Source organism: Uloborus diversus, chromosome 7 (genome assembly GCF_026930045.1).
Source record: "Uloborus diversus isolate 005 chromosome 7, Udiv.v.3.1, whole genome shotgun sequence".
Classification (NCBI taxonomy): Eukaryota; Metazoa; Arthropoda; class Arachnida; order Araneae; family Uloboridae; genus Uloborus; species Uloborus diversus.
The window spans coordinates 101,290,983-101,314,714 of NC_072737.1; the positions used below are offsets into that span (position 1 = coordinate 101,290,983).

The 23,732-nt window shown below is 33.2% G+C and overlaps 2 protein-coding genes across 3 annotated transcripts in view; one reads left to right on the top strand and one right to left on the bottom strand.

Annotated features, from left to right (window-relative positions):
• Positions 1-416: 416 nt before the first annotated feature.
• On the bottom strand, positions 417-10,868 carry LOC129226288 (coiled-coil domain-containing protein 97-like). 2 transcript variants are annotated; one of them, XM_054860890.1, is made up of 4 exons: positions 10,087-10,865; positions 5,396-5,517; positions 3,004-3,139; positions 417-539 (listed from the first exon to the last, which is right to left on the bottom strand). In XM_054860890.1, exons 1-4 carry the CDS (start codon positions 10,686-10,688, stop codon positions 452-454), a joined length of 948 nt encoding a protein of 315 aa, XP_054716865.1. In that variant the 5' UTR covers positions 10,689-10,865; the 3' UTR covers positions 417-451. The 2 variants fall into 2 exon arrangements, with proteins under 2 accessions (XP_054716865.1, XP_054716866.1); XM_054860891.1 differs by having other exon boundaries at positions 452-539; positions 10,738-10,868.
• A 254-nt stretch (positions 10,869-11,122) lies between these two features.
• LOC129225950 (saccharopine dehydrogenase-like oxidoreductase) overlaps positions 11,123-23,732 on the top strand; it is a 29,289-nt gene continuing 16,679 nt past the window's right edge. Inside the window, exons 1-6 of the mRNA XM_054860502.1 lie at positions 11,123-11,389; positions 11,820-11,926; positions 15,328-15,408; positions 15,515-15,644; positions 18,338-18,384; positions 22,387-22,529. Of these exons, the coding sequence (XP_054716477.1) occupies positions 11,218-11,389; positions 11,820-11,926; positions 15,328-15,408; positions 15,515-15,644; positions 18,338-18,384; positions 22,387-22,529 (680 nt within the window). The 5' untranslated portion in view covers positions 11,123-11,217. The remainder of the gene's footprint in view (positions 11,390-11,819; positions 11,927-15,327; positions 15,409-15,514; positions 15,645-18,337; positions 18,385-22,386; positions 22,530-23,732) is intronic.

The following is a 23,732-nucleotide window of genomic DNA, read 5'->3' on the forward strand; positions in this document are numbered from 1 at the left end:
GCAATTTGACGTTTAGCTAAAAGTTTGCTAGGAATTCTTTGTTATAAAGTAGCTGCTTTGGTATCCATTTTTATAGCGGTGAACATCATAAATGTTAACAGAAAACCATAAATTAAATTTCTGACAAGCACGATTTGATTGATCTTGATTTGATTGAAATTGATTTTAATATTATAAATTTTATTTTCATTTTGTAAAATTCAAAATAATATAAGTAATTAAATCATTACTTTGTTTGTAGAAATTTTTTTTATAACTTTTACCCCGACTGACTCCTCTTCCCTAGTCACCTGCTCCCCAACAAAAATTGCAAAACAAAAGCCCTTCACAAGACCTTTATATTCATTTTTCGTCAAAAAAAAAAAAAAAAAAAATTGTGCTGAATAAGGTTAATGAAATATTTTTGCACACATTCATTCAATAAAAGGCAGTTTTATTTGTACATAAGTATTTAATCTTCATCATCATCAAAATATTTCTCTTCCTCATCAATGTCTCGTTGTTGCACGGAATCATATTCCACATTGTCATCAACAGAGCTGCAGAAGAAAGAAATAATTATCAATACATAATAAAATTGCACAAAAAGTAACGAAACTTTATTAATTGGAGAAAACACAACCTGGAATTGGAAACCTTTAAGTATCTTTGGACCTGAAGACTAACAGAAGGAAAGACTGGTAAAACAACGAAATTCTTAGTGATGAAAGTTCTGTTACGAACATTACTTTGGGATCTTTTAGAAAGCTTTTTATAAATGGAATCAATCAAAGTGGGTGGATAGTCTATCAATTGCCACGGCTCTAAGATAGTTATAAATTCTACATTAAGAAGTTCTTATGAAGAACAAGTCTTGATAACACGATTAACAAGAGCATTAAAAGCAGAATATTTTTGATTAGGGCGATGAGACAATAGTCTGTGCAGAGTTTCAGAAACAGAAAAAGGTTTGCGATAAACAGTAGTTTCAAAATCAGACTCGAGAAACGAGAACAACAAGAAAGGAAAGGCAGTTATTTTGTTCTACTTCGTACAAGAATTGAATATGAGGATCTATCGAGTTTAAAATAACTAAATCCTCGTCAGCACTAAGATGAGATCATGGTTCATAAGAAAAAAAAAACAGTCATCACATAGTAAACATAAAAATTGAACCAGCTTAACCTCAAAGTAATGCATGTAAACATCACTAAGAATGGGGCTAAGTGGGTTTCTCAAAAAACTTATACTTATATATTGCAACTGTTAAAAATTGGTTCATTTTTCAAAAAAAAAAAAAAAAAAAAACTTTCTATAAATAAAGGATATTTTGTTAAAATTTTCATAAAATATTCCACTTCAGAAGCATTACTATTCAATATCATGTAAGAGTGATCGCTCACATGCATATAACAACTGTTGATTTATTTTCTGCTGCAAAAACACCTACAGAGGCCTTGCTAAAAATACTTTTTCAATCCTCACACAGTAGTTTGTGCACATTTAAGGACTGTTAGGTTAAAAAAAAACCTCTAGCAGGTGATTCTGACCGCATTCTTGATGTGAGGCAAATATCAATTCAAACATTTTTTAAGAGTCATTAAAAAAAAATATTCTAACGCTCTTCAAGAGCTAACTGATTTAAATGATGTTTTTCCACAACATATATGTCTGTTTGCTTTGTATATAAATGTAGATTGGCGATTCAATATTTTATCATAAGCCTGAACTTGAAACCTATGTTAAAATCTAGAGCCCAAGTCTGTGCTCAGGCTGAACCCGGGTCATCTCTCATGAGCACGCAGTATTTCAAATTAACTAAGCAGAAAAAAAAGAATCGTCAGAAAAAGAAAAAGTCCTCTTGAGTGTTGACTGTAGAATTCAAAGTAGCTAACTAAGTTAGTGCCACATCTAGGATTTTATTTTTGGAGGTTTTAGGGCAAAACTTCAAAATGCCACCTTTCCTCCCTCCCTTTCCCCAAATGCACATTAAAATCATCTCACTTTAAATTTTTCTGTCAAGTTGTATTTTTGCATTTTTAATAAACTGTTAAGTATGATAGGGTTTGATTCAAACTTCATTTTAAACTAAGAATATATGAGCATGTACAGACCCGGATCTATAAACTTAAGGCCCCCCCCCCCCCCCCCCCGCAAAAAAAAATCAGTAGGGCCCGCTAACTGCCTAATCAATATCTATACAAATAAGGGCTGCAAGCCTTTTAGGGGTTTGCCCCCACCCTCCCCCTGCCTCATTGCGGGTAGGTGGATTTGGGTCTTAGCATGTCAAGGATGGATAAAAGATCGCCCCTTCCTTGAGGGACCCTGCACCGGCAATTTCTTGGAATTGAAGTTCTAACAGGCAAGCGTAGGTCAATTTTGACGAGGCTAAGGAAAGGGTTAAACTTTTCTTATGGAAGTTTTTTGGAATTGAAGTTTCAAAAAGACAATTTTAGATTTTCAATGAGGATATTAGGACGACACGTTTTGAGGCTTTTCCCGGGCATTTAGCAAAATTTAAGTCATGGTTGTAGACATCTTAGGTAGTGTTAGAGGGAAAAATGGATTCAGTTACTTTACTCCGGTAATTTTCCGAAACTGAAGTTTCAAAAAACGCAGTTTTAGAATTTGAGAATATTAGGAGGAGAGAGTTTCGAAACATTCCTCCGGAATTATTATGAACTTGGAGTTTTAAAACGCAATTTTAGAGCACTTTCAATGGAAAAGGCTTGGGGACCCTCTTGACAAAATCACTATAGTTTGGTTGTCTTAGATAAAAATGCTGCGGCAGCCCCCCCCCCTCCCCAAGCCTGTGTAATCAGATATGTGGTAAAAAGTAAGTGGGAAAATCACCTCCCCCCCCCCTCCTCCTTGAAACATTTCTGGATCCATTCTTGTAGCATGTATACTAAGAATGTATGGGCGAGGTAGGCATTTTAAAAGAAACAACTTCTATTTGTACACTTTCAGAACACATGATATTTGTTCCCAAATATATAATCCCAACAATAGTACTAAACATACCTGTAATCAAATCCTGCATCCTTTCCTGCAAGGAAATTTTCATACATTATATTTGTGAACTCTGCACGCAGGAGAGCCCGTTCTTCATCTGTGATGGTGCTTTGCTGTGATGGTGCTGGGACATCATCTTCTAATTCTAATAAAAAGAACAATCCTAGTTTCAGGTATGATAAAACATTAAGCAGAAAGAAAACTCTAGGGTTAATATTGTTAAAAATTCTCAAATACTGAAAGAGGGGCGGTCACGAATGATGTCATTCTTAGGGAGGGAGGAAGTTCAAAAAAGTGAGCCTGTGACAAGGTGGAGGGGACGAAGGGACAAATGATAACAAAGATGGGGCTCTGTAATATGGGGTAATATTTTTAGTTACTACGAGGCAAGTGACAACCTAATTAATTATTAATAGTAGTTAATATAAGTATAATATCCCTTTAACATTTTCCCTACTTTGAAGTGTCCTTGAATTTTACGACATTGCCCCCTCCCCATCCCTAACAAAGTTTCTAACAAAGCTTTTGCACTTAATTAAATGTACAGAATGTTTTAGAAAGGACCTCCCAACCTTAAAATATGACATAATAACAAAACAGTAAGAGGCAGAAAGGTAAAAAGTGTGGTAAGATGGGCAACCGAGGTTTGGATATTTTTATACACTGTAAGTCAGAAATAATTTTAAAAGTGAACATCACATCACGTTGTAGTCGCAAATGGCTTTTAAATAGTGCTTAGTGAGCCTAATACGAGTCCCATTACATTTGTTTTGATACGGCTACTTTGCACAGAAGTAAATTGTGCTTACTAAACTAAACTAATAAACAAGGTAGAATCCATTTCAATTCAACAAGGGGCGTAACTTGATGGTCTCAGATTTTTTTGAATTTAACATATGTTAAAATTCATAAAAATTAAGATATATGCTTGTTTGTTTTTCTTTTTTTTGCCCAAAAAATTCCTGGGCCGAGATACAGGCCGCCAAAGGATGCTGTCCTGTCATGATTTCTCACTTGGGATTTTCGTTAAAATCTTTAACGTACATTATCTCAGGAACGGTAGAACATATTTCGTTGCGGTTTGTTTTATTTAAAAGGATATTTTATCTTGTTTAAAAACATATGCAACATTTTTAAATGTGTGCTTTAGTTTTTTTTTCACCACAGTCTTTTGAAAAAAAAGTTTAAAATAATATTTTTAAATTTTTCTGAAAACTGTCAATTTTAAAATTTTTCATTTTTTTTTACAGTTCATTAGTACCACTGAGCAGTACGTTCCCTGAAAAGGAGAGCTTCCACTTTTTTGTTTAACAGATTTTAGAGGTATTTGAAAAGATGAGGGGTTTTTAAAAGAACTCTTTACATAATGGCAGACCTGAAAATTCAAGAAAAAGATTTCGCAACAAATGGCCAGAAAACACTTTTAGTTCTGTTATATAGCAAAAATTTCATTTTGAGTCTCCACTTTATCCAGAAGTTTTTTTTTTAAAGAAAACAAGAACACGGTATCCAGCCGAATCGCTGCATTTACCCACGCAGCCTTTCAGCGTAGCGTCGAAAGAATCATTAAGTGCAATATCAACTTGTTTTCACTAAATTTAATGTACTGAATAAAATAGGGACTCAAAATTGAAGTTTCGCTGTATGAATGAATTAAAGGTGTATTCTGGCCACTTGAAAAAAAAATTTGAATTTTCAGGTCTGCCTTTACGCAAAAGTTTAATAAAAACCCTCATTTTTTCAAATGCCTCTAAAATCTGTTAAACAAAAAAGTGGAAGCTCTCCTTTTCAGGGAACGTAGTGCTTAGTGGTACCAATAAATTGTAAAAAAATGAAAACTTTTTAAATTGATATTTTTGAGAAAAATAAAAAAAAATATTTCAAACTTTTTTCTTTCAAAAGACTGTGGAAAAAAAACTAAAGCACATATTTCAAAATGTTGCATACAGTTTTAAACAAGAGAAAATATCCTTTAAAAAAAAGAAACCACAACAAACAACCGTGTAAAAAAATCCCAGACCTGTCTATCACAAATCACTTGCTTCACTTTCATGTTTTCATATTTCAATTATATCATTTCAGCGTTGGGAAGTCCATTCTGAAATGTCCTGTAGTTGCTCAACAATAGCCACAACCCTGCTTTAAAAAATAAGTTCTACATGTATACAACATTGGATATCAATTGGTACTAATTTGCACCCACAATAATTAATCACAATATTCTCATGTCTCACAATACCTCAACCTTGAAAAATATAATTACATTAATTATTTAACGAAATAAAACATCTAACAGTAAAATTTCAGCTGTCAGATGACAAATACTGATTTCTTAGTCATACAATCAGGAACATAAAAATAACTAATAGGAGATATTTAAATACTTAAAAAGACTTATTACCTGATTCTTCTTCTGTGTCATCATCTTCTTCTTCAATAATAGCTTCATCTTCTTCTTTTTGGTCCTTATATAACTGGTTTTCAACGTTACGCTCCATCTGGTCCATAAGAAAAGTTGCAAAGCTGCAATAAAAAGATTTTTTTCTGATTAACATAGGGAAATGTAATTGAAACAGAAAAAAAATCTTATGATGAATGAAAGTGATTTAAAAAGCACAAATAACTATTGTGATTGTTTCAAATTAAGGGAATTGAGGACAGGTCATGTCAGTATAGTCAGAAGCTAGAAGGCTGGTTCTCGGGGAGGGCATAGCACAAAATCGGAGTATTTTATAAATTTTATGGAGAGACAAGACTGGTGATCAAACTAACAAACCCGCCTTGGTGGCCCTGGAGATTAAACATGATTCATACAGCCATGACATCAAACCATGCTTTGTGCACTAGAAAAAAATATGTAATAACTAGCCTCCAAGGCAGGTAGTATAATACCGCCTCTGGTGGATTGATGTACAACTCTGTTCTTCAACGGTACTAAAGCAGCACAGTAAATCTTCTGCAGTACTAAAAAAACTTCCTTTAGCTTTGCTTAGTGAAAGAAATTTAAATGACGTTTTTATTACGTAAATTATTCCTTCAAAGGAAAAGATGAAAAAATATTGCATCAAAAAACATATCCCCTGCGGCGGTACAAATTAATAAAGCATTTGTTTGTTTGTTTTTTTTCATGGCATAGCTCTAGAATCATTCGATTCTGAGCTATTCAAAAACTTCCGCTTTAAGCAGAAAAAAAGAGAGAAATTACAAAAGCAGGTTAAAGTGACCTTGAGAAAAAGAAAACCCTTCTCTCTGTGAGCGACTTGAGGTTAGCTGCTTGCCAGAATGACAGGGAACATAAGAGAGAATATCATGAGAAAAAGTGTTCCGAAGAAGAATTGCTAGGAGAGAGTTAGGGTTTTAGTCGTCTTTATCTTTGCTGATTAAAGTCGCATAGCTATGCCACATAGCTAAACATGCAGCCAAAAAAATTTACGAATATATTGACGCCTAGTCGTATCACTCAGTTTTCTGTTGTTCACTAGGAGTGGCGATGACAGAGATAAATAGATAGTCATATGTAACAACTTAAATATAAATAATAAAATATTAATAAAGATATAAAATAACACAGAAATAAAAAAAAAATATGAAAAAGACATTTTAATTTTTTTACAATAGTTTAAGCATCAGTAAAAAGTGCATTTTCAACTCAAATATTTTTTTTTGTTAAGTATTTCTACTTGATTGGAGCTTAATTTTTCTTCTTTCAAGTTCCTTAACTTCAAATACTTAGCACAAGTTTTCTATTTTATTTTTCTTTCATGTCATTGTTTCAGAACAAGTCATAATAGTAAAAACTTCAAAACATGATATACCGGGTGGTTATAAAATAAATATCTCTATCTGGAGCAGTGTGTAGCTTGAAGGAATCATACAATTGCAACCAAATTTGAAACACTTAATAATCTTAAAGGGGGAATGAGGACAGTGCAATAAAAACTTTTAGTTGAAAAAAATTGCCAATAGGTGGCATTTTTGTATATATAATGTGTAATACAAGAAGAAAGGATTAGTATGTAAAGCTTAGTGGTTTATTTAAAAGTGTTACAGGCATATTACGCTTGTGCATGGCGGTGCAAGTTCAGGTTCCATTATTTTACCATAGAGCAGGACACAATCTAGGCAATGCACGATGTTTTCAACTGTGGAATGCAACTCACCTGGAGTGATATTTCCCACGTGTTGAGTTATGTTATCTTTTAGTTCAATGAGGTGTCTGATCCCCAAAGCAGAATATTTGACGATGTTCTACAATGTAAAATCATTTGACCAAAATGGTTCTGCAAGTACTTCAAGAATTGAAAACACAAGCAACCAACTTGACCTTTTCCATAAATCTGGAGCCCTAAATCAAAATCTTTTCATACAGGACGTTTTTTTTTCACTTCAAACTTCAGTTGCTATGCATTTCTGTGGAACCTAAATCAATTGAAATTCTCCAAAAATACTTAAGGAACTGATATGATATACCCCACCCTTGGCGACTTTTTCCTGTTGGCGCCAAGAAAGCGTCGCCAAGAAAACGATGTATGACGACATATGTCATACATCGTTCTTAGCGATGCTTTTTTAGCGCCAACAGGAAAAAATCAGATAAAAAACATGATCAAAGCACTTCAGAACACAATATATATAAAAACAACATAAAAGCACAACAAAAAACATCACGAATATATGCTTCAAAAATGTACAGGGTCGGGATTTTTTGTAAACATATTAAAATACAATGAAATAAATTATTGTATTAATTACAAGTCGAAATTAATGCATTAATTTTTTTTTCATCATTTCTCCGGAATATGAGCCTCGGTCTCATAGTACTTTCGTAATGAGACCTCGGCTTGCCGGCCCTGCCTCGGTCTCATTACGAAAGTACTATGAGACCTCCGGCTCGCCAGGACCTCGCTCCGCTCGGTCCGTTATCCCTCCGACTGTTAATATACATTACAGTCGGAGTATGGTCACAGTTATGTATATTTTCATGGAGACACCCAAGGGTGGCTCCTTCCGTTCAGTGTGCAATAATGACACAGTTTTAAGTGTGAAATATGCACCATTATTGGGCAGATTTATAATAAAATACAGCATTTTTAAGAGTAGGACTGAGCAACAAATACATTAAGAAGACAATCATTAAAAGAACATAAAACAACAATAAACATCGCGATATATGTAACAAAGATATCAAAAACTAACTATCTAAGAACACAATACTTAAAAGTAAGTGCACTTACCTCTTTTTTAAATTCTTTTCCATCCACCCCCGCATCAGGCCGTGCACATATGTCCCGCTCTTACGGAAATTATCCTCTTTTTTATTATTATTATTTTAATTTAAGTTTAAATTGAAACTTTATTTTAGAGTATTCAACTTAAAAATACTTCAAATTAAAATCCCCCTAAGAGCGGAACATATGTGCACCTACCTCCACGGACACACGTGCGAAAAGAATTTGTTCACATCTGTACTTCCCAGGTATATTCTGCAGGGTTACTAGGGCTACCGGAAAAAGTTTTATCGCCAACGTTGGCGATTTTCGAAATGAGCTAAAAATTCTATCCTCGCCAAGGGGGGGTATATCACATCTGTACCATACTTAACATGCTACATGCTAATATGCTTTCTAAAATGCATAGAAAGAGCAAAGATACAAAATTTTATAAAAATCCGAACGTAGGTGTCAAACGATGTTCTTTTGGTTAATCTTACATGGCATGAAGGAGCAATTTAAATAATGTTAATAAATAAATAAATTACTAAAATAATAAAGAAAATGAGTCGATTTAGGGTAGCATATAATAAAACACTTCCATATACTTTCTAAATTATTGAAATATTTTCAAGATGCAAAAGGATTGAAATCTCAAACAAGACACGCAATTTTCGGTGATGGACGCATTTCAATGTTGGCATGTTTCAGAAATATATGTTTATAGAGGAAATTGCAGTGGATGAAGATCGATTGGGAAAAATAAGGAAAAGGAAAACCAAAAACTCTACAAAAATCAGAACTTTTTCAGATTTAGACAACGAAATTTCAGCAGAAAATCAGCAGAAACTGCCGATTTTCTACAAATAGCTTCCAACTCAAGAGAGAATTTTGCACAAATTTGGCAGATTTCTTTAGTTCAAAGTAAATCTCAAGTTCCTGCAGATGACTTATAGAATTCAACATTTTTTGCAAGCTTTATGCCGAATTGTTGTACTATCCGAGAACTTTAGATTTTCTTCTAATTTAAAGAAATCTGCTAAAATTGTGCGAAATTCTATCTTGAGTTTGAAGATATTTGCAGAAAATCTGCAGTTTCTGCAGAAATTAAAGATATCTAGAATTTCTGCAGAAAATTTGAGTTTTCCTCTCACATTCGAAAAGAATTGTTCTGCAACTCAGGCATCTGTTCTGCGACGTGCCTCGCAAATTTAGTAGCAGCAGTAGTATCCTGCTTTGGGGTGTCTGACACATCCATGGTACACATTAGACTTTAAGAAACCCCCAAAAACAAAAACCATATGGAGTCAGATCAGAGGATCGAGTTGGCCACGCCGCTTGAAAATACCTGCTTAACACCCTATTAATCATCTGAAATGTTGCCATAAGAACTTTTGGACTGCTCATCTAATATGGGGTGGGGCGGGGCTCTATCTTGCTTTGCTTTCCCTTTTTCATTCTTAAATTCATGTAAAACAGACATAGCAATTGAGCTGTTAATGTCGAATAGCTTTAAAATCAAAGCGCTATAATGCCTCTTTAATTTACTCATGACTACTACAGTGTTTGCACTGTCAGCGCCATTTTTGGAAAGTTGCAGTGCCACCTTTTGCAACTAAGTTTTTTTATTACACCATCCTTCTTCCCCTTTCAAGATTAGTAAGTGTTCCAAATTTGGTTACGATCGGCTGATTCCTTCAAGCTACAGACTGCTCCAAATAGAGATATGTACTTATTTTATAACCACCCGGTATTATATGTAATATATGAGTGTTTGATATGAGATGTATGAATAATATGAAAAATGTGAGTGTTTGAATTTTAAATTTATGAATAAATACTACAACTTGGTCTACGGTTAAAAAAAGCTTTTCATATTTACGTGTCATTTTTGTGTTGCTCTTTGTAGGCGGCGATTTTTTCATTCTCTGTCATATGTTTCCCGATAAACTGTTCGAAAAGAAATGGACTACGTTTTTTCATTTCGTTTTCACTAAAATACGAGCCTTTATCCACCATTTGTTTAAGAGCTTCGTATCTACGATTCCTTATGCATACTTTACTTTTCCTAGAATTATGAAATTTGCACATTTCCGAGACATAAAAGTTTACTTCATAATTTTCTTGATATTGGTCAAAAAACTGTACATCATTGCTTTTAATAAACTTCCAATAACGCTGCAAAAACACGGGCAAATTGTTTTCTAAGAGATCGGCCGCTATTTCTCTCTTCTCAAAAAACGTCAAATCTTTTTCGCCAATTTGCTGGCTTTTGAAAAAGCCATCGCTGTGAGCAACGGAATCTAGAATGCTTTTCTTCATTTTATTTTGAACGTCGCCATCTTCCTCGCACCCTTCGATAGAATTTTCATCCATGTTTGTTTCTACATTTTGTTCTGAAATTTCCTTAGCAGTTTCTATTTCCATGTATTCTCTATACACCATTCCTTCAGTTTCGCCATCATGTTCTGGTTTTGAAAGCATTGTCAAAAATTCTTGAAAGAATTCAAATGAAGTGCTTCAGTGTGCTCACATCTTAAACATGTAAAACACAGCAAACGTATTCACGCACGGTTTTCAATCTGAAGACTAGTTAATTTTGCGAAAGTACAATTGCAAAAATTAAAAGCATTCCTACAACTTTTCGCTTGAATGTTAGTAAACAAATGATCAGCAAGGAGTTTAGCTGCATTCAAGATACCGCTCACTAACTAAATACATTTCTTTGAACCACAAGCAAAGGAAGTATGACATAAATAATTGATATTAAGCCAAGTTTTCCTTTTACAATTCTGGAGACAATTCTGTTACAGTATTTCTATTCTGAAACTTCATATATAATTAAAAATTGAGTTGAGCCTCTAAGGATGATTTCTGCACTTCCGGTTCGGTTTTTCCGGTCCAATCACATTTGTTTTGATTTTGTTTCTCTTTAAAAGCAATCTAATCTCAATTTTCCTTAAGCATTTGTTGGAGTGTGAGAGCAATTTGATACTGACTCACGACAACGACAATGGCAGCTGAAAAACGCAAATATGACATTGCTGTATTTGGAGCTAGTGGAGTTACTGGTCAATATATAATCGAAGAATTAGCTTTACACGGTCAAAATGTAACTTGGTGTGTAGCAGGTCGTAATCCTGAAAAACTGAAGCAAATTTTAAGTGAAAGTAGTGAATTTGTTGGTAAGTTATAGGGATAAAGAAGTTTTCTTATTGATTCATTTTGTGTTTTAATTTTAAAGAAATTGATAGTTTAATCATTGTTAAATTTTAAGACTTATTTCCCGAGATTTGTTTGTGGAGAAACGCTGTGCTTTTGTTTTGTTTTTGTCGATATCTTAGGGTAAATGGTTTTCTAGCTTCAATGCGGATCTACACTTTTCTGAACCGGGGCAAACACTTCAAACTGCCGCCCTTCCCTATCTTCTTTCAAAGTTTTTACATGGAGTTTCAATGAAAAAAAAAAAAAAAAAAGAAATTGGGATGAATTTGCCGCAATGCAGAAAATGCAGCCCGGACAAGGACCCCCTAGATCCAACATTGCCAAACGTTTTGTACCCGTGACCTCTACCCGCTCTATCTTTTTCATAATATTGTTATTTTTCTTTTGTAGGCAAGAATTTGAACTCTATTGAAATCATGACTGCTGATGTTAGCGATGATTCTTCCTTAGCTAATATGTGCAAGAGCTCCAAAATCATATTGAACTGTGTTGGTCCTGTAAGTTTGATCCTATCTATTAATGATATCATGTGGATAAAATCTGGGTTTGTGCTTGCTCTGTTATGGAGCTTATTGTTGCTGTGATAAAAAAAAACAAATTTTACCTTCATTTAATATGCTATTACACCATAGAAACGGTTAATGGTACAATTTTTAGAATACTGAATTATTATTCAAAGGTTTATTATTATTCAAAGATTTTTAGGCATCATTTTATTTATGCTTATTTTCTCATTTGTACCTATAAACTACCAGTGACAGTAATAATTTATATATTAACTCCTCCTTATGTAGCACATCTGGATATCATAGTTTTCCATTGCCTCCCCAAATTACCATTGATAAAACATGCTATTTAAACTTATAGATCACTGAATCAAAAATATTATGTTTCCCAGGAAAAATATTTTCTTTAAATTAATGAAATACATGAATATGTTTTCCATTCTGCCGAGTTTACTGCAGTTTAAGCTCTCTTATGTTTTTTTTAAACCAAAAAACAGTAGTTTATCTGACGAGAACAATTGGTATTTGATTGATTGATGCACACATCATTTATTTGTACTTAAATTAATTGTTATTTTTTACGACCTCAATTGTACCCCTTTTTTGTTGTCTTGCAACAAGTGTGACATAGCGTGGGGTTAAGGTACTATATAGATAACTATAGTTTGAAAAAAATAACATTTTGATGAGGATATTGTGTAAAAGATTTCCTCATCAAAATGTAACTAGGCTACATTTTTTAACTTCTGCCTGCATAGAAAATGTTTTGTCCACAAGTATTATCTCCTGCTTCAATCATTTATGCTATTCATGTATTTATGACTAAACTGTTATGACCCATGCAAGTTATTAATTAAAATGAGTCTTTTATAGCACAGGGGCAGTTTTGCAAGTTTGGGGGCTTTTATTAAGCAGTTTTCAAATACATTTTTCACATTTTCAATGCTTACCCATGCAATTGTCAGTGCAAAAGGGGGGAAAAAACTAAGAATTATCTACACCCAATAGTCATAAAGCAGCATAGGTGTATAGCCAATGAAAATCTTTTGAGCACACAGAATCCAAAAAAAAAAAAAAACACCAATGGAGAGTAGTTTATATGTGAAGATTTATGTATTTCTCAATCAATTTTTACACATACATTTGCATTTTGTTCTAGGAATTTAAAAATTTGTCTTTTAATCTTCCTACATTATAATATAAGGAACTATTATGTATCATAATATGAAGTATAAACTTTTTTTTTTTAAATTTGATTCAAAAAATATTATTTGTGTTCACCTGCAGAACAAGTCTTAATTTTTATGTGCAAACAATTAAGTTAGACTGTTGATTACCTTACAAGTCAAAGTTAAAATTCCAGGAAAGTGCAAATAAATGGACAAAAATGTCACACCCCTGCAACAGGAGTGACAATATAATGGATTGCATCTACAATAAAAGATTCAATCCTTAGTAAATCTTAACTAATCATGCAAATTAAGCATAATGATGGAAGTTGACTGAAATCTGCTTTATGGCACATATATGAAGTAAAAAATATATTAATATTTTTTTTCGATTAAAGCTTGTAATACATTTTGAAGAAGCAATTTTGCAATTTTAGTATTTATATCTACAACTTAGCTAGGAACTTAGCATAAATGGAATTTTACATTTTTCAATATGTGTGGGAAAATCAATGTAAACCTGTAAAATGGATTTTTTTTTTTTCTTGGCTTTTTAAAAAAAAAACATTTTTTTAAAAAAACGCATGGTTTTTTTAAAAAAACCAATTGGTTTAAACCATGGTTAAAACCATGGTTTAAACCAACGTGGTTTAAACCAAACAACCCTGATACCAATGTAACAAAATATCTGTTTCAATGAAATACAATTTCAGTCACTATTCGATTTCCGTTACAGTGCTTGAATTTCGTTACAATCAAGTTCAAATCACACTGAATAAAATTTGCAATGCCTTGAAATTCATTATAATGGGATTTCACTGTATTGTTTTTGTCCTGAGCCTATTATCTTAATATCATGCACCTGTTGTTTTTTTTCCTCTTCTTCCTTATGGTGTAGAATTTTCTCATTAATGCATCATTTCCTGCATGTCATTTATGTACTATGGCATAAAATGTATCACTAAGGAAATAAATCTGATGATTCGAAAGTCAGTGCTTCTTTACTTACAGGAAGAAGACATTGCATCATTTGTATGTTTAATTTATGTATAAAATTTATTCAGTTAATCTTTTTTCTCAGCATATTACTTATTCATTTATTTATTTGGCAGGATTAATTAAACAAACCTTCTCTTATTAATTCATACAAAAGGAATACAAATCTTTATCATACACACAAGCCTCACTAATCTTCTAATTATAAACAAATTCTGAATTTTGTAGACATTTTTACAATGAGTATTTAATTTTTAATTTTCAAATTTAGCATTGGTTTAGATTTTATATTTTTCAGACTAGCTGAGTTCAATCAATCGAAAGTTAGAAGTCCTCTAAAAGGCATTTGTGAAAATATGATAATTTTAAGAAATTTAACTTCTTCCCTGCCAACCTGCCATAAATACAGCATATTATCAATTACCTTAAACAGTATGTTTTGCAATACATGTTATGAAAAATAGCCATTTTATTTTACATGAACTAATTGGATCACAATGATTTAGTTTCACTTTTATACTTTTTTTTCATTATTTTTAAAATATCCTGTGGAAAATCTAGTGATTAGTTGTTACTTGTATTACAAGGAATGGTTTCAAGAAAACACTTGTGCTTTGAACTTCGATTAATTGATTAAGACCAGATTCATTGAAAGAGCTTGTTTCTGGTAATCTCTTTAGTTAAGTATTTTTATTTTAAAGAGTGCTTTTTTGTCAGAGTTGGTTTAAAAAACATTGATTTGAAATATAAGTAATTCTAAATGATAAAATCAATGTGTTTAAGTCACAAAATTGTTGAATGATTTAGTTAATTTTTCTTTTTTTTTTTAATTGTTTTTATATTTATAAGTTTTTTTCATCTATTATTTTTCTGCACGGCACAGAGGTAAGCGTTTTAACTATAAAAAATGAGGCTTGTCAGGTGTAGAAGTACCTATAGATAGAACAAATTCACAGCTAAAATAAACTATAGGGGGAGCTGCAGTCTTTGGCTAATGACAGCTGAAAGAGGTTAAACCAAGACTGACCCACTTACATACCTGTCCAATGAACTCTCTGCCTTGTCAATGCAAATTATATATGTTATATGTCTTTGGCTAACTACTTAAATTACCGCAAAGTGGCAAAAGTGCTTTAGAACTTCAAATTGTCTTTTGTCCCTGATGTAATTTTGATATTAAGAAGAAAAAAAATGCAATGCTTGTATTAACACAATATTTCTTTTTAGTATCGCTTTTATGGAGAAAAGGTTGTAGAACACTGTATCAGGCATGGAACTCATCATATTGATGTCAGTGGTGAACCTCAGGTATTAATGTTTTGAAATTAATATGACTAGAATTATTTTTTGGTTTATCATCAACATATTTGAAGGAAAAAAATGGCTTCATATTATTTTACTTAAATTTTTCCAGTACTTAGAAACTGTCCAAGTGAAATACTTTAAAGAAGCTCAAGAAAAAAATCTTTATATCATCGGTGCATGTGGTTTTGATAGCATTCCATGTGATCTTGGTGTTGAAGTTTTACGTAAAAAATTTAATGGTAATTTATAAATTTTTTTATATATTTATAAATATATATATATGTATTTAAATCTTGAAAAATATTTTAAATCTTTATTAATTTATCTCTTTCATCTTCTTCTCATTTTAAAACCTTTAACTACCTTAATAGTTTAATTGCTAATAGAAATTTGTTGAATCATAAATTTTTGCTAATACTTTTGTTTTTTAGTTTGGAAGGTTCTTCTAATTGTCATATCTTGTTATGCGTAGTACGATCCAAAAGTCAGGGGACAAGTTTTATAAAACTTTACCCTGAATAGTTCACATCCCCAAAGCCCATCCACCTTCAAAATAGCCACCTTGAGGGACTATGCACTTCTGTTAAGGTTCATATAACTTTTGGAAGCCATTTTTCGCAACCTCCTGTAAGGCCTCCTGCAATGCAGCTTTAACTTCATCTGACGAAAAAAAGCAGCATCCCTGTAAATGTTTTTCAACTGCTAGGAAAAAGTAAAAGTCACACGGGGCTAAGTCCGACGAAAAGTATTGTCGTTTGCTTGACATCCAATCAAAGCATGTATCTCAACATGGAAGCCTCCTTCTTCACTACAAGTGCTTCCAAAAGTTATACAAACTTTTGAAAAACATGCGTCTGTAATTATTTGCAAATTTTATGCTTAATTTATATTTTTGCCATAATATTTTTTTTCCTCTCGATTTTAAAATTTTCAATGCTAAGAATAATAGAAGTTTGAAATTATTTCAAGATAATGCCTAACAGCCAGGGCCGTATCCAGAGGGGGGGGGGGCTGACGGGCCTGCTCCCCCCCCCCCCCGAAACCCAAAATGTTTTGTACCGTAAAACAGAAGGTTTTTTTTTTTTTTTAATTTTTTTTTTAATTCCTAATGTCAGAAAAGGAAAATAATAAAGTTTTTTTATTCTTAATTTTGCTACTATTCAAAATTTATAATATTTTGAAGAAACACAGAAAAAGCAGTTCTAGTTCTCATTAAGCCGCAAGGCACACTTGAAATTTAGACCTTTAATTAGGACTTCCTGCTCTCTTTCCCAATTCAATTCAGGGCAGTCCAGGGTTAAGGCAGGCCCTTTGTCAGTTCGTTGTTTTTCAAGTCTACCAAACTGACTTCTGTGCACTTCCTCTTCCAGGGGCGTGCACAGAAATTTTGGGGCTGTTGCAAATGTCTTTTTTGGGCCCCCTCCATATTGTTTGCCCATATTTTCAACCCTAGATTTAAAAATATTGGGCCCCAATTTAAGCTCGGGCCCGGGCCAACAGGTGTTCCTTCTCCCCTCTGTGCACGACCCTGCCCTCCTCCCCCTATAACTCTTATAAAACTTACACTGTACTGATTTCGAGCCGGGGACTCCCCAAAGGCTGGGCCACTATTTTCTGATTAGGCGAGTATCTTGTTACCAAGATGTGCCGAATTCAGCTCCTTGATACATCTTGAGAAAATATCCTGATATGTTTCATGTCTTGCATTTATTTAATGCCGAATTCAGTATCATGGAAGTTCTTTTGTTATTGCTTGTTTTTTTTTCTTACCTCTACTGCATACTGTTAATACCTTAAGTATGAGAAAAAAAATATCACTTACTCTACTCTCTTTCATTTTCTGCACTACTTGTGATTGAAAAAAAAAGTTTGTTTCGAGAAATATTTCGTCGCATTTATTTTTTAACTGAAAACGGGTGTGTCTTACAAAGTTATAATCATTTTGTAAGACTGTACAATCAACTTCTGAAAAGTGTAAATAAAGAGCTTCAAATGATTTCAACTGTTCGAGAGTCTTTGAAAATTATTTAAGTTTTTGAAATTCCTTGAAAAGTTCTTCAATTTTGTATCTTATCAAGAAAATAAAGTATGAATTGTCCAAATGGTCAGAATATTACTCTTCTGCTCTTATTTTCTGAATGTCTACACCATTTCTTTTAAACTATTTCGTAGAATTTTCATACTGTAGGGCATTAAAAAAAATGGGAGTAGGGTTAGTGATCAAAAACAAACTTCACTAAAAACCAATATGAGCAGATGACTGAGTGCTTCTCTTTTCTCCTCTCTCGTTTTTCCTCTCTGTCCATTAATTTCCATGATTTGTTGAGCAAGCAATTTTTATTTTGTTTGATCTTGATTTGCAAAAGAATGTATAACTTTTGAACGACTTTGTTTGCCTATTTTTTTCTTCATATTTTTGTAGTCTCGATTACCTAATATAAGGCTTCAAAATACAGATTTTTTTTTTCAAAAATTTTTCGGGGGAAAACTCCCGGACCCCCTGAATTTATGGATGTTCTACATCCGACTTAAAGGGACACTCTCCTGTTATCCTTACCACTACAAGGTGAATAAGAAAAATAATAAGAAATTAAAATAAAATAACAACAGTCCAAACAGTGGAATCATTAAAAATCGAGACAAAAAGTCTTCTATGTTAACATTTTTATGAGTTTGGTGTGTCTATGTATACTATATGTGTGTGTGTGTGTGTGTTAGGGCAATGTGCTAATCTGGGCCCTTCCCTAAAAAAATTTCTGGATACGGCCTTGCTTGAAAGAATGTTTATTTTGTATTGAAGAGGCTATTGCAATCGCTAAAAAGGAAATTTAACTTTTTTAATGCCTAAGTAAAATGGAATATATATTTGTATAGTGTATTTTTTGAACTTCATTTGTGTTTGTAATAAACTCATAAAAATATCATTTTGTAGGTGATCTAAATTCTGTTGAAACATACATGATCATTAATAGACCTCCTGTAAGTATTGTTCACCTTTTTATTATATAGTTTCATTATTGTGCTTTGTTCTTGCATAATTTTTTAAACTTTCTTTACTGGTTAAAAGTTTCTTATTTTTGCATTTTTTGAAAACTAAATAGTCTCAGATTTTACCATTAAAAATTCAGGCTTCTTTAGGTGTAGCTCTTGTTTTGAAAAATTTTACAAACAACCGTTTGCAAAATTCTGCAGAGCACTTAATAGTCCAGTCATATGAGTCAAAAAGGGAGGGTCAACCCCAGAATGAGTGATAAAAAACTAAACTCATATAAACCTTTATTTTACCAACCTATAAGTTGTCTCCAAAGTTTCATAAAATCTTGTGTCTGCATCTTAAAATATCCAAGGTCTAAGATCACGAAATTCGTATTTTTTGCAATTATCTGGCTTCCTATGGGTTTAATATTATAAGCCTTTATTATAAACATGGGTGCAAGACCTTCTGTCTCATTACGGATTTCCATCTTGGACAAAATTTCCGAGACGGAGGTCGGGATGGAAAGAAATTCAATGACTTTCTATCAGTTTTTACTTTTTAAAAAAATTGAGTGTTTGAAAATATACTTTAATTACTGGAGCGTTCCATTACCACGAATTTACATCGACATTCTCTCGATTTTCTGCCATAAGCTTGTTATGTTTGCATCGTGCTTCTTGGAGGAGTGGCTTTTAGACTTACGCTGTTTGACTTTTTTTAGGTATAGTTCTGTCGCAGAACTATACCTAAAACACAATACAACTACTACTACTAACTATACCTAACACTACTATTAACTATACCTAACACTACAACTACTATACTTAGTAGTTGTAGTGTAGTCTGCATTTTTTTTCCAACTCACTGCATTGCAGGCCATAGAATTGCTCGCTATTCTCCCTGAATTTTCAAAATAATCGTCTCTTATTGAACATTTAGTCTTTTTGATCTCGGGAACCCAAAGGAAGGGGGTTATAAGTTTGACGTGTGTGTATCTGTCTGTGGCACTCTAGCGCCTAAACGGATGGACTGATTTTGAAAAACTTTTTTTTGTTCGAAAGGAAAGTTGATCAAGAGTGTGCTTAGCTAGGTTGCGTCTTCGGATGACCCTAATCAAAGAAGATATTAATTAAATACCTCTAAAAGGTTTTTTGCGATTTTGGCAGTGAAAACATATTTAAAAATTTAGTACCAAAATAAATAGTATTTTTTTCTGCGTCTGATAAAATGTGTTTGGAACTTCCATGTTTCATAGAATTCGAACTATAACGCTTTTTAAAGCAGCTTTTAATAACGGCTAAGCCTTTATTCACGCGATTGATAACCGAATTCATTGTTGGCCGACAAGAAAGTTAAAAGCAATGATTTAAAATTTTTTATCTGTTGCCAGTTTCTATTTCTTAACAAATAAAATTCTTGTAATAGATTTTAATAGTATAAGGCTTTTAAAAGGATTTTAAATTGTTCCTCTTGATTCTACATTTGCCACTCAGTCGGGGTTTTTTAAATTTTTAATTTTATCGTTGCTTGTCTCTTGCTATTTCCGATCATCCTTTCGTTTTTTTTTCATTTGCGTTTTTCTTTTTTTTGCAAACTTGACACGCATAAATGAAAATTATGTGCTCTCTTAAAATTTCTTAGAGTTGAACCTGAATCACCGGTTGAGAGTGATTACTGACGAGATGAAATGTTTACACAACAGCAAAGGGTGTCCACATACCAGTTAAAACGGGAATTATCAGGAATCTTGAAGATTTTAGTGAAAATGGGAATTTTGCAAAGAATCTGGGGGAAATTTCAAGCTGGTTTGAAACACCAATGGGCAGTTGTTTCTGCATTTTTGACAAAGACTTGAGGAATCACTAAATTCCAATGTCATTCAATCTAACATGCTCTAGAATGGAAATATGGGGGGAGGGGGGAGAGATACTGAGGTCTTAAAACGTTTATATCTTGGGCAATCTAAGAGGGAGGGGGCTACTCAAGGGCTCCAGTATAAAATATCAAAAAAATGAATTGAAAGACATTTTTGAAACTTGGAGTGGTTTGGGATTTCTCCTCTGCAAACTCAGTTTAAAAGTCAAAATATTTAGGCTGTCTTTAATGATGTAAAAGTGGAGAGGTGGAGGTTTTAAAAGAAAATCGAAAACTGGAATCTTAAAAACACTAATTTAGGCAATCTTTAGTGAATTTATGAGAGATGGTTTTGGTGTTTTAACATGAAAATGTTTTGTAGCTGATGCATTAAAAACTATTTGAGGCTATACTTAAATGACTTAAGAGAAAGGAAATTTGGGACCCTTTCCCGAAGAGTGTTGGTAATTCAAGTATTAAAACTTTTAGGCTGTCTTTGGCAATGTCAAGAGGGGAGGAGGGGGGCTCTTTTTAGGCGAAATTCCAAAACTGGAGTCTTTAAAGTGCAACTTTAGACCGTCTTAAGGGGGAAGGGTATAGGAAACTTCTTTCAAAACGTTTCCGAAATTAAAGTATTAAAACTTTTGGGTGGTAAAACATCATGTTCATAGATAAGGGGGTACTATTCCTAGAAAAAAAAAGAGAAACTAAAGTCTTAAAAATTCAAATTTAGGACATTTGTGGCGAACTCAGAGGAAGGGGTTCGGGAGTTCTCTTCCGAAAATTTTTTGATACTGAAGTATTTAAAGCGCCACTTTTGGCTAAAGAGTGCCTTAAGAGGGATGTGATTCGGGGACCCTGCCTCGGGTAAGGATTCAGTTCCTCTATTTTTTTTTTTTTTTTTTAATTTGTGAATATTGGGAAGTGTACCTCGCTTACAAAATATATCTACTTCACTGAAGCTTTTTTTTTTGTTGCTAAGTTCACCACCTGCTATCTTTTCCAAGTGAAGACTGTGTGGGGGAAGGGTGCCAGTTCATTATCATTAGTCGCTTCTACCCTTCCCCCACCTTTCCTACTTTTCTGGTTTGTTGGCGCTACCTTGGGTAGACTTTCCGATCAGAACTGCAAAAGTGAAAATCTTATGTCTCAAGGGATTTTATTGCTGCAAATAAAAGTTTACGATCAGCAAAAAACTAATGGTGGGGAGCTGCGAACGCTTTTACCTTTAACATTATCCAACATCGTCTAAAATTGTGTTTTTGGAACTTCAATTTTGAAATATTGCCAAAGGAGGTCTCCTGAACTCCACCCCTTCCATAATGCATTCAGAAAGCATATAAACGTTATAAAAAATGGAGTACAATTTTGTTTTTAAAGCTTCAATTTCAGGGAGAGCTCAGAGCGCGCCCCCCCCCCCCCTCTCTTTCTCTAATATATTTGAAGGTCGCCCAATATTGTGATTTTGGCACCATCAGTTTGAAATAATTGATGTAAGAGTCCCTGAACTCATCCTTTCCCTGAACTTTACCAAAATGGTCTACCATTGCGTTTTTTGGACTTCAATTTAAAAACATTTCTGGGGGAGAGCCGCCAGATTCCCTGTTGTAGGCGCTATTTAGAATTACGATATCAAAATGCTTAAATATTACAATTTAAATGCTTAAAATTCAAATCAAACACAAATTCCAAAACTGGCATTGTTAAAATCTATAACATTTATACACATAAATTTATCCTTAAGCACGCATGTGGGGATGGGCTGAAAATATTTTCCGTCTTGAACACATCACCAAACTTGCACCCATGATTATAAATATTGTTGTGAATAAAATTATCTGCAATGTTTTTCTAAAACATTTTTTATACATTTAACCATTTTTGAAATCTAAGGCGAAGAACGCGCAGGCCTTTTCGTATTTTCAGTTAATTTGTAAGAACCCCTGATCAATAAGCTCTAATTTTATTGCAGTAGCAGAGGGTTTTTTTTTTTTTTTTTTTTTGGTGGGAGTTCTGTCGTTAAGCAACATGGCAATCTTCTGAGTAGTATTTTGTTTCTATTCACTGTCCTAACACATAAAAAACTTTGGTTGTGAGATCAAAAATGTATGCAAAATCTGTTTTTTAATGAAATGTTTACTAATGTTTAGGGTAGTTCTGTAAATTTTGCAACATGGCAATCTGCTATATATGGACTGGCTCATGCTGATGAATTAATACCATTAAGGAAGGCTTTGAGGGAAAAACTATTCACTAAAGAGATGCCTAAACCATCTTATTACTTAAAGAAAAGGTAGGTAATGAGAAAAAGAATGTTTTGCAAAATAAACAAAAAAGATGCCAAACAGTATCTTTCAAGTGTAAAATAATTCTGCAACTCTAATATTGTTTATCGCCAAACTCGCCCAGCAACCACACTACCCCGTAGCTAAAACATTCTGCAATCAGCTTAAGAAAAGGCAAGGAAGTTCTTTGGATGCTAAAAACTTATAATTTTTCAATTAAAAGATTTTAGTTTCTAAACATTGATGAAAACTGAATCTTTGCCTCAAATTGGAGAAACACTTTATTCTTTTTAGTATTTGGTTTGCTTAATCATTTTGGAGATTTTACCAAAAACAACATGGAGACTCGTTTTTCATAGCAGACAAATGCTTCAACATATAGCCTTAAATAGCTAGAATTCGTTTTTCAGGTCTTCTGTGCATGTGTACTGTTCAAGATAGTCGCCGCTCTAGCAGCCGAAAACTTTAACAACACAAAGCATTAAATTTTGCCGCAACTCTTTTTTTCCCAAACTTTCTAAACATCTCTTAAAACTCGATCTCAGCTTTTATTTGAAGGAAACATTTTACCTTCCCGTCTTTCGTCCGAGTAATTATTTTGAGAGGTTTTATCAAAAACGGTTTGGATAATTGCATTTATTGCTGATGAATGACATAGGGTTACATTATGCTGTTGTCTCCCTTTGTTTCAACGTTTCTACGCGTGATAATTCATTGCTCGAATTGAAGACTAGAATTTTTTTTATCTCCGCAAAAATTCTCTGCAGTTTGAGAGTCGTTTTGATTTTTAGAGCTGTTCGAGTAATATTCTGAGTGAAAGCTAGAATTCTTTTCTCAGGTCTCCTGCGCATGTGTACTGCAAAAGATGGCCGTCTCAAGAATTGATGGAAATTGTCGACAATGTGTTTAAAAATTCATTTAAAAATTTCTAGTCCAAAATTTAGAATTTGCACTTCGATGTACAGACCCCTGGACTACGTTCAATTATCGTTCATTACTGCAGAAGCATATTTCATCTTTATACCGAAGATGACGTCACTGCAGAGATACAAATCAAGTTTAACCTTGAAAATTGGCTCAATTAGAATTGCTCATATCTCCTGTTCTAAATACAGTGGAATTCCGTTACAAAGAATACCAATACAACGAAGTTTCCTTTTCAGCGAACTACATTTTCAGTCCCTATATAACTGCCATTACATTATTTGAAT

Excerpts from the sequence above, each read along its gene's own strand:
- LOC129226288 (XM_054860890.1), bottom strand. The coding sequence starts at position 10,688 with ATGCTTTCAAAACCAGAACATGATGGCGAAACTGAAGGAATGGTGTAT. Across the intron at positions 3,140-5,395 it reads TGACACAGAAGAAGAATCAG|AATTAGAAGATGATGTCCCA; the intron begins GTAATAAGTCTT and ends TCTTTTTATTAG. Across the intron at positions 540-3,003 it reads GATGCAGGATTTGATTACAG|CTCTGTTGATGACAATGTGG; the intron begins GTATGTTTAGTA and ends TTTCTTCTGCAG.